This window comes from Prunus dulcis, chromosome 1, assembly GCF_902201215.1.
Source record: "Prunus dulcis chromosome 1, ALMONDv2, whole genome shotgun sequence".
NCBI classification, from domain to species: Eukaryota; Viridiplantae; Streptophyta; class Magnoliopsida; order Rosales; family Rosaceae; genus Prunus; species Prunus dulcis.
Genome location: NC_047650.1, coordinates 16,960,630 through 16,975,923, shown reverse-complemented (window position 1 = coordinate 16,975,923; position 15,294 = coordinate 16,960,630). Strand labels below are relative to the sequence as shown.

The 15,294-nt window shown below is 36.2% G+C and overlaps 2 protein-coding genes across 5 annotated transcripts; one reads left to right on the top strand and one right to left on the bottom strand.

The window, feature by feature from the left end:
• Window positions 1-1,412: 1,412 nt before the first annotated feature.
• Window positions 1,413-4,580, bottom strand: LOC117614189 (golgin candidate 5-like). 4 transcript variants are annotated; one of them, XM_034342910.1, is made up of 8 exons: window positions 4,419-4,580; window positions 4,031-4,279; window positions 3,528-3,599; window positions 2,774-2,848; window positions 2,509-2,623; window positions 2,265-2,326; window positions 2,123-2,170; window positions 1,413-1,682 (listed from the first exon to the last, which is right to left on the bottom strand). In XM_034342910.1, exons 2-8 carry the CDS (start codon window positions 4,082-4,084, stop codon window positions 1,677-1,679), a joined length of 432 nt encoding a protein of 143 aa, XP_034198801.1. In that variant the 5' UTR covers window positions 4,085-4,279; window positions 4,419-4,580; the 3' UTR covers window positions 1,413-1,676. The 4 variants fall into 4 exon arrangements, with proteins under 4 accessions (XP_034198801.1, XP_034198803.1, XP_034198800.1 ...); XM_034342912.1 differs by having other exon boundaries at window positions 2,123-2,165; window positions 4,419-4,579; XM_034342909.1 differs by having other exon boundaries at window positions 1,413-2,170; window positions 4,419-4,579.
• Window positions 4,581-5,104: 524 nt separating this feature from the next.
• Window positions 5,105-14,631, top strand: LOC117615696. Its single transcript, XM_034344831.1, has 4 exons — window positions 5,105-6,385; window positions 8,509-8,773; window positions 12,755-12,932; window positions 13,573-14,631. The coding sequence occupies exons 1-4, from the start codon at window positions 5,194-5,196 to the stop codon at window positions 14,146-14,148; spliced, it is 2,211 nt and encodes a 736-aa protein (XP_034200722.1). The 5' UTR covers window positions 5,105-5,193; the 3' UTR covers window positions 14,149-14,631.
• The last annotated feature ends 663 nt before the right edge of the window (window positions 14,632-15,294 follow it).

Genomic DNA, 15,294 nt, shown 5'->3' with positions numbered 1-15,294 from the left:
AGGGATCTTTTGTTCCATTTTAGTAACAATTTTGTTTAGGAGAAAAAGAAACATATTGCAGTTCATGCTTTGTAAATGCCACTCTTCTGTTATGATGGACACGTGGTATGCCCTTGTTGGGTAGGTTTTGGATTGAAACCATGGTCGAGTGCTTGAGCCATGTTTAGTGTGAAGCTTGAATGGATTTTCTTTTCTGTTGTATTTGGCCCTTGTCTTTTCAAGCATGCCAAAAATCATCCTAGTTTTGTAATATGTGGTTTGTGTCCAATTAATTTACTGTGGACCTTGCATTTTTGTACCCAATATTTGATAGCTGCCTTCTTTTGAACGAAGATTCATTGAGGGAGAGAATTACTTTCCTTTTGAATATGAATCGATGTGCAACTCCAACTATCATTTCAAAGGTCAACATCAATTCATGCTAATATAAGGATGGATAACAATTGTCGTGTCCATGAGATTTGAATTCAGGATTACTTTTCAACGAAGTGGAGACTCTGTTATTAGACCAAATGGCCATTGACATACGATATAATAGCAATATTAGGCCAATACATGTACACTATAGAGGCAATATTAAAGCAATATAACCACAATACGATAGCAATAGTATTACAATATCACCTATAAAAATATAATTATTGTCCACTTATTGCTGATTTTTCACATGTTCAGAAATTTTGTTCTCTCTTAGCTCACTCGGCTCTCTCTCTCTGGCACATCTCTCTCTCTCTCTCTCTTTGGTATCTGTCTATCGCAGCTCTCTATTTCTCTCTTGGCTCTCTCTCTCTCTCTCTCTCTCTCTCTCTCTCTCTCTCTCTCTCTCTCTCTCTCTAGTGCAACTCTCTCTTTGCTCTCTTTCTGTAGCGCAGCTCTCTCTCTCTCTCTCTCTCTAGCTTCGTTCTGCCTCTTTCTCCCCTTATTCGCTCTCTGTCTCTTTATTCATACCTTCCTTTTTTTGTAAATTATTTTTTAGTTGTTATTATTTTTTAAAATAATTTCTTACAATGTCTTACGATGCAATTATGATGCACCTGACTGCCTGTTTTTGAAAGGCACGTTGTTTCTTTCTCCTCCTCGTCTTCTTTTTGAATGCAATATGGCCCAAACCGTAAACCCATTGATGAGCCGTAGTCAATATACATACACTAGAGAGGCAATATTAGGGCAATATAATGGCAATACGATAGCAATAGCATTACAATATACAAGCAATAGCATTACAATATACATGCAATACGATGGCAATATGCATACAATATGTATACAATACACAGGCAATATTAGTACAATACACAGGCAATAGGACAGCAATATTAAGTCAATCTACATACAATACACACACATCCATTACAGACTACAATTTAGACATGGAAAATAAATCGCCACCGAACCCTAACAATACTATCCCAAGAAGCAAAAATTATTTCTTTCATAAAACTTGACAATTCAATTGTTATTACATAGTCAACCAATCTTTGCTCTATTACATACATACTTCCTACCTATAATTATAAATAATGGAGAGCTCACAAATTCTACTAATTTGATCTTAACTTCATCAATTTGTTCTTCGTTGTATGAGTTAGCTCTCCCTTCTTGCACATTTTCCAACTTGTTCTGTTCTCCTCCCGTGTAGCAATATCAGCAACAACAGGTTATCTACAGATCTGAAATCATAACTGCACATGATTCTCAATTAGCAAAGAGGAAAACCATTTTCTTTTATATGTGACAGTTTTAAAATTTTTGGAGAGGGATGGTATTTTGACAAAAAATTATAAAATGGGTGGTATTTTGAGCTATTTCCCTATAAACTATTATAATAATGTTCCTGGGGTCAAATAGTTTACTGTTTTAAGATATTATGAAATTGACTACTAAGAAAGCAGGTGACATAAAAACAGAAAAATGATCAAGAAATCCTTTGTGGGATAATCCATTATCCAACATGGAAGCTTTCGGCCAAGCAGCTTTGAGAAAAAAAGGAAAACAAGTGCTTCATCAATTTATGTGCTGTAACTTCAATGTCATTTCAAATTTTATGATGACTGAAAGAGTTGTCTTTATCAAACGAAATCAGAGAACCACAATTTTAAAGATTCTAACATAAATGAATTACCTGAAGTTTAGTAATCAACCCTTTCTTCTCTTCTTCAAACTCTCTGATCTAGTATTCAGAGAAAAAAAAAATATAAGAATACCTAGCAGTGAAAGGATTAAAGAATGACAAAATCAGACAATGAATAAACCGGCTAGCATACCTGAGCCCTTAATTTCCTAATCTGTCCTTCTTGAGCAGCCTGCTTTTTTGAAAGCTCTTCACCTGGTACATAAAAATGCAAAAATGAAGGAATTTCCATAATTATTGATATGATTGCATAAAGAAACCCTCCTTGCATCCACAATAGAACATTGGCTACGTTGAAATTCACTATGAGGCACAAAATATGTAGAACATATTGAGCTTCTCAAGAGAAACAGAGACAGACAGGGACAGAAAGAGACCTTCAGCCATAACTTGATTAATTATTTCATCCTTTTCCTTCAGAAGAGCAGCTGCATCACTTTTCTTATTCTGCTCCCGCCGAAGCGTGTCCCTTTCCTTTGTAAGAGCATACACCTGCAATCATAAGTTGGCATAGCCCCTCCAATTATCAGGAGCTGAATTAAAAATAGGCAAGTACCAATTTCATCAAAAACATAACGGGCACATATAACACCTAGATCAATCCAAGCACGATTATAAACAAGACTTTATGAGAAGACCTACCTTCCTTTCAAGTGTTGCAACCCTTTGATGGTATTCCTCTCGCAGTGACTCGACTTCTGCATCATTGGATTTTCTCTGTTCAATTATTTTCACCAGTTAATATGTGAACATCTATAAGAAAAATAATTATTAAAATCACAATACTATATGGCTGATAAAGCAAATTGGGAAAGAAAAAAAAAATTGATAATGAGAATGTGAACTAGTCAACCATGGTTGGTTTCAAGAAATACCAGAAATTTTCCAAAACATGAAACATATAATTAGACAACCATCAAATTGTATGTGCAAACTTATAATTCCATAACATGATTGTTACACTGACAAAGATCAAGCATCAGGAATGCTTTTGGGCAAAATGAATAGTCCAATTAGAATCTATGCCTTTATTTTGCATTTACACACAAACAATTTTGAAGAAAACGTTGAAATCAAAATTGAAAAAAGAATGCATTTTAAAATTTAAATATTAACTCAACATAAACCACTCGCAAGAGGAAGTAGCATGAATATAGCAAAGATATTTTCATCCAACAATTCTCCACGGATGCTTCATTCAGTGACAAGCCAAGGGGGCAACTACCTCCCTATAAGAATTTCCGTGATTTCCCTATATGCTGGGTTATAAATGGAAGATGGTAGCAAATACAAGTGCATTATACACCAAGAGTGAAAAATCAAAGTAAAACATGCATGATCAAGCCATTATTTTATCTACTCAAATGAAGGTATAAAAATATTACAAAATGCATACCTTCAAATCCTCGATCGCAGATTTTAATTGTTCATTTTCATTCATAAACTTTGCAATCTCATCAGCTTTTGCCTGGAAAAGAATCAAATATATCAGACGTTCAGAACTGTAGATATACATACAATTGAACAGACATTAACAATGTAACATAGCTGCACCCAGAGAGATCCACAATGAAGAAAGAGTATAATAATTCTTCTCTTGTATTTGTTGCTGCTTTAACTTAATTACCATATACAGAAATACAAAATGTTTCTATTTTCCTAAATCAACAGACACAGACACAGACACACACCATCTGCAAGACTAAAGGTGTTCAGGTTAACTAAGCAAACTTCATAAACCTCCGATATATGTAGACAGCGCTTCTAAATTAAAGAAATCCAGTCAAGAAGTTCAGTAGTATTGTCTCAAGTGTTCCACTAAATGAACAGGGATAATAATAAATGGTTGTGATCTTATGAGCTCTCAAATAAGATGCTACCTAATCATTCATCATGTACCTGGGCCTGTCTTGCAGCACCTTGCAATGCAGCTTCCATCATCTTCATCTCCATCTTCACCTTCTCCAATTCAATCACTGAAGAGTCAGACGCATTTTCCCCTGAGCTCAGATGTTGCCCTTTAACATCAGCTTCATTATCATCAGCTTGTTCTTCTCGATGTTCTTGACGCTTTCCTGGAGCTTATTCACGGCCCCGGCGAGATCGGGGAAGTTCCCCAAAGAGACTTTCCCACTGAACCACGCCATTCTTTAAACAAAATACCGAATCAGATTCAATTCAAATTCAATTATAAGAACCAACCTAAAAAACTGAAATCAAATTTGAAAACTGATCGAGATCCGATTCCAAATAGGTCGAATCAGAAAAAGGCAAAAGAGAAATGAACCTGGTTGGGGTGGTCCGATTAATTCCTGGTGATTCAAATCATGGCGTATGCTTTTTGAGCTGAAGAAGGAAACTTCTGTGAGATTCGCGGCTGGTTTCACGAATAGAGAGTGGTTTTGTGGAAAGAGACGGACAATGAGGGGTTGATCCGAATTCTGATTGATCTGGAGAGAGAGACAGAGAGTTGTGCTAGAGAGAGAGAGAGAGAGAGCCAAGATAGAGAGAGCCAAGAGAGACCCAGAGAGCTGTGATAGACAGATACCAAAGAGAAAGAGAGTTGTGCCAGAGAGAGAGAGAGTTGTGCTAGAGAGAGAGAGTTGTGTGAGCTGAGAGAACAAATTTCTGAACTTGTGAAAAATCAGCAATAAGGGTACAATAATTTTATATTTATAGGTGATAGTTGTACAAAAATTGAGAAGAGGTGGTATTTTTAATTAAAATTATAAAATAGGTGTCATTTTCAGCTATTTCCCTAAAAAAAAACATTGAAAATGGTATTGATTAAAAAAAAACATTGAAAATGGTCTGACAATAAAATTAAAATTTTCAAAATTACAAAGCACTGTACGATAAACCCTAAAACCTTTCGATCGATCCATACCCTTGAACAAAATAAAAGTGAATAAATAATCTCGACAGATGCTCTACAACTATATGATTCAGTCGCAACTTCACCGCTGCACAGAAACGAACCTTTAGTCCTCTCTCTCTCTCTCTCTCTCTCTCTCTCTCTCTCTCTCTCTCTCTGTACCTCTCCCTCCCTCCCTCTCTAGCCCATGGCAGAGGATATGGATTCTGATACATGCGTCGGCTTCAAACGAACAATCAAAGAGATCCAAGAAACCCAAACTCTCACACAACGCTCTAACTGTCCATCTGCTGTAATTCCAGAACAAGATAGCCACTCGTCTGAGATCGTTTCTCCGCTGAAACAAGACTCAGATTTCACCGACAAGAGTCCTCCTTGTTCGGTCTCCGATTCCTCTAAGAAGGTCAAGCTTTCATCTCACGGCCAAGTCTCTGAAACCCATCTTGAAGAAATTCAAGAAATGCCCAATTATGTGAGTGGAAAGGCCGAAGCATGCGGTTTAATTTCTGGCTTAACTGTATCTGATGGAGTTGCTCAAGATTTTATGGAAATTTGTGAAATGGGTCTTGTTTCTGATAGCGAATTTGTGAAAACTGAGACTGAACAGACCCCGGATGATGAGAAAGAAAGGGTTGTTTCGGATTTGGTTGACAAGAAAGGTGAAGGTTCTGTGATAAGTGAAGTGGGTTTTGCTGATATCGAAAAGTTAATGCAAGAGACGAAGTCTGTTACTGAATTGGACTGCAAGGAAGGTGTGGATGCTTCTCTGTCTACTTCTGTTGAAAACAAAGTGGTTTTTGTTGGAAAAGAAGCGGAATCTCAGAGTTCCTTGGAACTGAAAAAGAAGCAATTACTGGAGGAAGTTGAAGCCATTCTTGTGCCTGCAGAAAAGACCCTTGTGCAAAGTGGTACTGATGGGTCTCTCAGTTCTTTCAAGATTGAAGTAATTGATGATACTGCAATGATATCATTGCTTGGCAATGGCTGTGGAAAGGAGTTGGGTTTTCTGGGTCCTGCCAAATGTGTTGCACAGGGGAATGGAAACAAGAATGCAAAAAAAGAAATGAATGGGAAAAAAAAGGCAAGAACCTCAGGAAGAAAGGAAAAAGTGGCTAATCATCTGGTTGAAGCTCATAGCGTGAGTTTAAAGAAAGGGAAAGGAACCAAGATCTTTTACTCGAGGATGGAGTTGGAGGCCATGAGGTATGTGAACGTGGTTGAACAAAAGAAACTGTGGAAAGATATATACCGTGGACTTGGGCCAGTCGTGGCCAAGGAGTATGAAAATCTGGCAAGTGTTAAGCATCAGAAGAACATCCACAATAACTTTGAACCTCACAAACGCTTTGAGAAGATGGAAGTGCCACCTGGTATTCTTGGTAAGTACAATTTTTTATTATTATTATTTTCTTTATACATTTTATGGGCTAAATCTTATTAGAACTCAGTTGGATGATGAAAATATGATGTATGAAACTTATATGTTCTAGTAATTGTAATTTTTATGGGTTAATTGTTATTAGTATGGAGAGCGGTTTTTAAATTAATTTCTTGCAACTTATATCTGCTAGTAATTGTAATTTCTATGAGTGAGTTGTTTTTAGTCTGGAGATGTGTGTAAAATAATTTGTGGCACCTTATATCTGCTAGTGATTTTGAACTCAATGAACTCCCAGCTTGGTCGTCAAAGAATTGCTCTATCTTTTTCTTTTTAAATTCCTTCTATTGTAATGCATAGCATTCTTAATGTATGAAATAGAAGAATCTTTCAGAATTAGCTTTTGTAGCATTATTAATTTGTATGCAATTCTTCTTTCTAATGAAAAGATCCTTCTATTATAGCATAGCATTCTAAATGTGTGCGAACCACTGTGACAAAGTGTCCATCATAATAGTTTTAGAACCAGTTCTTTAAACCTCTAGACAACATGATAGAATACTGCGTAAATGACATTTATTTGGTTAGGATAAAGTGCTTATGACTTAATCTCCCAGGTTGTGCTCGGGACTCTATAATAGTTTTGGCTGTTGTCATTGTCAGCATTAAAAGGTTGTTTGGATATTCCCTTACTTTGCTTTGGATTTGTCAATGTAATGATAGAGGTTGAACAAACTCGCCTACTTTAATGGCGAGTAGCCGTTCTGTTTTGTCTTGGTCAAGTTTAGTGGGCACAGAGGCAATAAATTGCCAATGGACCTTTTTCTCAAACAACATTTTTTTTCTTTCTTTTGGCATCATCTTTGCTGAACCATATCTGGTTCCTGACCCCCTCCCACTCTATTATAGCCTTAAGTAGCTAGTCTTCGTTCTTGCATTCCCCAACCAGTAAATACGTGGTGTCATTGTTTCTTTGATTACCCAAATAAGTGATATCCTAACCGAATTCCCCTCTCTCACTCTTTCTACTTTGCTAATGAAAACACTCGTCTTTGTTGCCTACTGCCTCATTTAAAGTAGTTTCTCAGGTACCTTATTTTTCTATCTCCACATCACTTTGACAAGGAAGCCTGCATTGCCATTCAAGTATATGCATCGTGGCTTTTCATAATGTGACATGTCCAGTATTTTGTCCATTCTATTTCTGACACTCAAAATTCCAGATTATTTGATTTTCAGCACTTAATTTATACTTATTTTCTTCAGCATTTGAAAATGCTTTGCGGTTGTTTGGATCTGGTGACAATATTTTATCTCTCCTTTTTTTCTTTTGCATTTATTTTAGGCTGTTGTCATTTTGAAATCTATCATTTTCTCAAAGTACATCTCCTATGTTTCTTATTCTACATTAACTCGGTTTCTTAAAGATCAAGGGCATAAGATTTTAAATCTTTGTCTTTCTTTTCATTGTTGCACTCATAGTCCTTTACTTTCTGAAGTGCAGCTTTTAACCAGTTTCACAGACCTTCCAATCCTGTAATCCATTTGTGGACATTTTTGAATTCTCTTCATATGTCTTTTCTCTCGTTGTTCTTAGCTCTGATTGTGTCAATTTGATGGGTTCAATTTCTTTTGTGCACAGGTGTGGTTGCTTCAAGGGGAAGATGGAATCAAATGAATATCTTTGTGCATTGAAGAATGGCCTAACACAATCTGCAAAAGACTTAATGTCCAACGTTCCTGACATGTGTTTCTTCTTCTGTGTACTTAGGTCCTTGATAGGGTTGTCTTGTGTACTACTTGTATACAGTCCTTGTACATGGAAATTCTTGCTTTTGGTTTCTAGTTTGTGAAACATACTTAGTCATAAAGATTTTGACATATACATTCTTCCTGTTGATGAACAGTAATAAAAATGACATTCCCTTGTAATTTGTAGTTGTTTTTTGACTGCGCACTTGAATGAAAGGAGTTTCTTTAACCTGTTTACCTTTACTTCTATGGATTTCACTAAAAAACACATTACCTTTTTTGTTTTGTTTTTTTTTTTTTTTTTGGTTCAGATCAAATCTGTTGTTTCTACATTTGTGTGATATTGCTAAGAATTTTTGTGATTACTTTCAGGGGAAGCATTTTCAGAAAATGTGGATATTGAATTAGAGAACTTGGTGAATAATCAAACCCAAGATGCAAGTCCCCTGGACCCTTTTTGCAGTTACAGTGCCACTGATGAACGTGGCTACCCATTTCCAGAAAAAGAGTGTAGTGAAGACGATGACAGTGATGAAGATTATGCCAGCATTCAGAGACCTGCCTTTGTGGTTGAAGGAGAACCCAACTTTGATTCTGGTTCACCAGAAGATGGACTTGAATATCTTAGGCGTGTCAGGTATAATTATTTGGTCTTGTCTATACCATCCCCTTCCCCTCAGTATCTGATTGATAATGCTAACTGCCTGCAGTATGTAGGCTATAACATGGTGGCCTTCTTCATGGTATATAGGCCATGGGTTAAATGTTGGTTCTCGAGGGTGATTGGTTGCGTGGGATGACTAGTTGTTATAACCATGACTATTGTCGGAACATATTTCTTAATTACTGAAGTAGATCCTACATTATTGTGACACGGGGAGTTTTCTTTTTTATACAAAAGATGCAAAATCAGAGGAACAGATTCCTTGCTGTATGGCTGGAAGTCACGAGTTACATTTTAACGCCAGCCTAGTAGAAACCTTCTTTTGAAATTCCTTCTTTTATAGCAAGGATCAGATTCTTTGCTCTACATAATGCTTTTGAAACCTTCTTTTGAGACATGAATGAATTTAGAGAATTTCCAGCAAGCATATGCTTCTCCCTAGGATTGTGTGATGCAACCTAACCTTAGGTATGATGCCTAAGGCCTCTAGGATTGATTGCTAGAACCATACTGGTGTCATGATAGCAGTTGTATCATTTCCGCGCTTCCTTAATTCCTTTCTTTAACTGCCAACAATTTGAATCAACCACATGGACTTATTCACTCAAACAAGATTTTTTCTACTCATCATTCTTGCTTGTCCTGCATCATATTGATTTACTCATTATGGTTTATCCATTTATTTATTCCTTCTTTTCTGCGTCGTTCTTCATTGATGTGTGAAAGTTGAATTTGTCGTTGTTTCATCTCATGGTCTGTACATCCTTGGCATGAGGGATTACATCTTTCAGGGCTAATACCATATTCATTATTTTTTCTGTATATTTTAGAACATAAAAGGACTGTTGACCCACATCTTAGAAAAGCTTAAGATTTTAAATTTATTTATTTAATATTTATAAGAAACATAGATTTCATTGAAAAGAAAAGGAGATCACAACACAGGACAAGGTGTTCCATAAACTACACCCAACTAAAGAACAAAATAGAAAACCAATGAAAACAGAACAAAAGAACAAACTAATATATAACAGTGCTCAAATTAGAAAAACAAAAACAGCATGTAGGGACCAATCCTTCAAATGTGAGGAAACTGAACACATAAGCATTTCCAGAAATGAACACTGTTCCACGAATGATCAATATCCTTCCCCCTAGCAGCCTTAAGAATTCTCCCATTTCTCTCTATCCAAAACAACCCAAAATATTGCCAGCACATCACATCTTCCTAGCACTTTTCCTCTCACCATAAAACTTAGTCCACTCACAATGTAATGCATCAAGATTTTGATATTCACGAACTCAATCTGGACTCCCTAAACACCCTCATCCTCAATGAATGCACAACTGGACAATGGAGCGTTAAATGGTTCAGACATTCAGCATCTCTTTTGCACATTAGTACACACCATTAGGACAAAGATTACAGTAAATTTTCTGCACCATGTAGAAAAAGCTTAAGATTACGACAGTTGTACACTAATAAAAGATTATCATGGTATTACAACATCGACAAGTTTAAGATTACAATAGTTGTAGAAAAGTTTCAAATCCCTGCAACTACTGTCTTCCGGTTTAAGATTACATAAGGATATGATGGGGAACTTGGTAATTTTGCCTGATTTTGAATTCTGCATCAGTTATTTTGCAATGACTTGTCTATCTATTATGTCGCTCTTGGTTGAGGTATTTGACCTTGATGTGCAAGAAAAGTCAACGGCCATTTGAGGGCCATGGGGCCACTTAAGAGATAGATATCACTGTAATGAGCTTCTAAGTTTGGGTGGAAGGCTGAGGTTTACTTTTTTCTTGTCACTACTTACGGTACATTTATTTATGTAATTTTACTTTTACATTTTTGAAAGGTAATGTTCTGTGGGGTGTGAGCAAGAATTTTTAGAAGGAATGACAACTTTATGTCTGAAAATTAAAGTCCTAAAATGCATCTTTAGATATTGGCCAAGGGAAAAAAAAGCTTCTTGGACTAGGCTAAATTGGGTTTTCATGCCATTTGGCAATCAGTGTAACATTTGGGGAATCAGGCTAGCAACTCATGTATTTATGGGGGGTCTCTTGAGTTTTCTTGGGAGAGTTGGATGGAAGCCTCAAGGAATGTTTGTGAATATTGCTTACTTCTTGTAGGAGTGGCCATGCCCATCTTGCAATGCTTGTGAGCAGAACGCTTGCTGGAATTTAAAGCACAACATGGAATGGATCAATAATGCATTAATGCCTACATTAGTTTGTTATTTGGATTATTGATTGACAAGATGCACCAGGCTTGATGATAATCTGAGATTGTAGAAAAAGAGGATAGAGGAGATAAGTGGTTGGTAGGCTTGGCTACGGTACTTGTCAGAAATTTGTCTTGGGTGTATTGGTTGCTCTCTTTACAGAGCTGACTTGTAATAGCGAAATTTCTGTTGTGTCTAGCTTTCTGGTCACCACAAAATGTGGGATATCACATGCATTCGAAGAGAAAAGGCTGCATGTTCTGTTGAGTCAATATATAATATCTCATAGAGATATGCATTTTAGTGAAAGATAAGGTCTAGAAGGCTCTCTCCCAGGTGCACGTATCTTATTTTTGGTTGATATGATCATTATCATTTGAAATGAGGCTTCAGGTGGAAATTGAGGCTGTTGCTTCGCAACCAATATATCTGGCACATATATAGTCTAATATATATGTCAAAGAGATAAAAGGTAATCTTGAGAGTTGCACAGATCTCATGATTGGTCTCCATCTTATGCATCTCTGCGTGGTTGAGAAAGAGAGGGTGTTAATGCCTTGTGTGTGCACTCGTGCTTGCATGCATGAGATAGTGTACTAGAAGTCAATAATTATTTCTATAGTATACTGTATATATGACAATAATCAAAGCTGTATAAACATGTATTTTACATTGTTTTCTGGGTGTTGTATCGTTACCCTTATTACCTGTGCAATCCTATAAAAAAGTAATTTAAATATGGTTGTGAAGGAATGAATACTTTTATCAAAGTGAGAAAGCCACCATGTGAATGGGAAGGGAGGGGTTGCACCAGAAGAGATCTTAGCAAAACATTAAGAACAAAAGTGGAAGTAATTCATGACCTTAAACGAAGGCAGATTATTTGGACTGCTAAGGGGGGATTAAATGTATAAGTCAGTATCACCTATTGGCTAAAGCATTTGAAAATGGTGTACATCTTTTATTACTGATTGCCAACTGAACTTTAGTTGGTGATGTGCCCCACTAAAAGCTTGTTCAGAAAATTTATGAACTGCCAGCTGTCGTGAATTGTGTAAGGGTCAAAGTTAAGATGGCATATATTGAGTCTATTTGTTGAGCAAATTCATTGAAGCGACAATTAAACCATAGAGAAGTCTCTATAAACTGAAACGTTGACCCATTTGAAAGATCACTTGATGCAGATGAAACCACTGAGCTTTGTGTTTAATCAAGTAATGAAACCCAGAGGAGTTCTTAACTGTCCTGATGTTAATTATTGATATATTATTTTTGTTCTCATTAATATTCAAGAGATAAGACTATCTTAGGTATTAATAGGAACCTAGGAGATAGAACCTAATAATATGTTGACACATTTTGCCCATCAATTAGATAAAGCTGTATGTTATGATGCCAATATCTGTCCTGGTTTATGAGGAGCACACTGTTAGAGAGAGTAAAAGATTGGGGAATTCATCCATCAGATCCAGTTCTCTAATTTTGTTCTCATCTGGCTAAATCATATATGAAATTCTCTCTCTCTCTCTCTCTCTCTCTCTCTCTCTCCAAACCTTATTGATTTTCTATTCGTGAAAAGTTGTATGTAGCTTGAAGCTTTTTGCAAATTCTCATTCGCCTTAGAACAATGTATGAGGGAGTGGCTTAGGTAGTCATTCAGTAATATTCTGAGTAAGTTTGAAGTTGATATAGCATTGTTCTAACCGTATTTATCTTTTAGGTGGGAAGCTGCTCGAATTCCGAAAGTGAGAGTAGCCAAGCTTGATAGAAGTAAATTTAACATAAAGCAGAGTGATTATATGCCCAAGATTCCTGAGATTGCCAAGTGTCCAGAACAATTGCTGCCACTGAAACAGTGGGAGGATGCATTTCTTGCTGAATTTTCAGAGCTAAGGCTGGTATGTTCTCATCCTGATTATTCTTCGTGCTCTTCTTCCTATAGGAGAATTAGATATTCGCATGGTAAACATGAAATTTGGTTAAGAAGGTGGTCAACTCTGCTTGTCTTTGTGCTTCTCTCGACACCAGATTCCTGTATCTCTTTGTGCCTTTATTTTTTACCACAGTGGTTAGGCCCTTTGCATGGTAATCTTTTTCCCCCTTCTATACCTTTGAAAAATTCTCTTTTTGCTGCGCATGATGTTTCTAGTTTTGCCATAGACAGTTGGGGGCAACTAAAGTCATTAAGAATGTGGAGGGTAGAGAATGCATTTTATTGAGGTCTCTGGATTTTGTTAGTCAGGACAATTTTTATTTATCAGTCGTGTTTCTTCTTTGAAAGAGTGTACTTAAGGTAAATGGTTTAGGGTTTAGGGTATTAATATGAACATAGGACCTAAACCCATTATAAAGCTGGAAGAATGGTAGCCATTTTTGGCAATCTTTTGTTTTTTCAATATTATTTTCCAACATTAAGTGCCGATTTTCCTATTATATAGAATACTTCAATAAACTAGGGATCCTAAGGCGGCAAGGTAATACATTTGATAAAAGGAGAGTTGACTTCATTTTCTGACTTTACTCTTATCTTAATCTCAGGCTCTGTCTCGTTTTGAGGGTTATAATGCAAGCACGTCTCAAGATCCCCAATCAAAAAATCTTCTTCATGACTCCCATCAGCTACCTGGGAGTATTGTTTTTGAAAAATTTGTTAATGTTAAATCCAAGGAAACTGACATCCACTGGCCTCATGACTGTTGCATCCTCGGGAGCTCCATTGATCAGCTTTCCTTGTCAACTACTGAAGGCAGTAATGCCTCTCTGCCCGCTGAGAACTTCAGTCCTAAGTCTCATGTGAACCAAAGTTCCAGCGACTCCCCTTTGTTGTCGGTGATCTTACGAATGGACTCTGTAGCTCGAGTGTCGATGTTGAGAAAACGCATAAATGTGATAGAGGCCATGAGCACTCTGTCAAGGAATGACTGTCTCTGGCTATTTTCTCTGTGTGCGGTAGTTGATACTCCACTAGATGCCGATACTAGTGCTTCCCTTAGGAGTCTGCTAAGAAGGTGCGCTGCTCTGCGAGCTGCGAAGTATGTACTCGACGACGAGGTAGTAATGTTGAATATTCTTGCCACAATTTCAGGTAGATATTTTGGGCAGTCAGAAAACTGAAGCTTTCTAATATATTACATCTCTTCTTGAAGAATGGCTCAGGTATCATTTTATTTCTGGTACAGCGTATGTCTTATCTATACAAATCGAGTGTCAAAATACTTAAACTTGTATCGGCATTGCTGTAATTTTGAACGTACCATGATGGTAATGCTCTATTTTCTGGTGTGCCTGGAATAACTTTAAAGGAGTGACACCCCAGTATTTTCCAGTGGTTCACCGGAGCTGATTGCACTAGATTGGTTCTGGTTGTGAATATTTGACACTGGGTTCTGGTTTTCAGTGGGTTATTTAACGAGTTTTAACACTTCAAATGGGTGCTTGTAATTCTTCATGCATGAGAGTACTTAATGGGGCTCGGGTCGTCGTGCGGACGAGTCCCGAGTATCCAGGTTTATTATTATTTTTTTTTTGGTCAGTTGTCCTGAGTATCCAGTTTATTATAACAGTTGTCTGCTGTAGTAATTTAAATCTTTTCGGATATTTTTTATTATTATTTTTGGTCAAATCTGTTTGACGAAGTTGAAAGCAAATTCATTTATTTCAATATCTTAATTTTTATTTTATTTTATAAAGATAATAAAAATGGTTGACAAACATTTTCTCGAGCGATTCACTGATTTGGTTAAATTACATGCTTAATCCATTAAGACATTAATAATTTCACAAGTAATAATTTTTATATGGGTTGCTAAACGAATTCTAAAATTAATTAAGTACAATCTATTATCAAACTATTTATTGAATTACTAATTTACTATAATATAAAGAATAATGTTACTCTTATCATATTTGTATGTCATATTTTTATACCACATGATGTGGCAGATAGGGTGGACAATTACATTAATTAAAATAATTTAATATTTTTTTTTTTTTTATGATTTATTAACACTTAAAAAAATTGTTAATTAAACTTTCTTTATTAAAATACATTTAATTGACGTGATATATGATATGGACATGCCACATTATGTGGTATAGAAATATAGGATAAAAATGTGGTAAGTGTAGCATTACTCTAATATAAAATGACTAAAAAATATATATTGAATTGTGAAATAAATATAATTTTAATAAGGACACATTACTCACAATATTCAACCTTAATAAGAAGTTTTCGTATAGCTTAGTGCTCATTGTGAA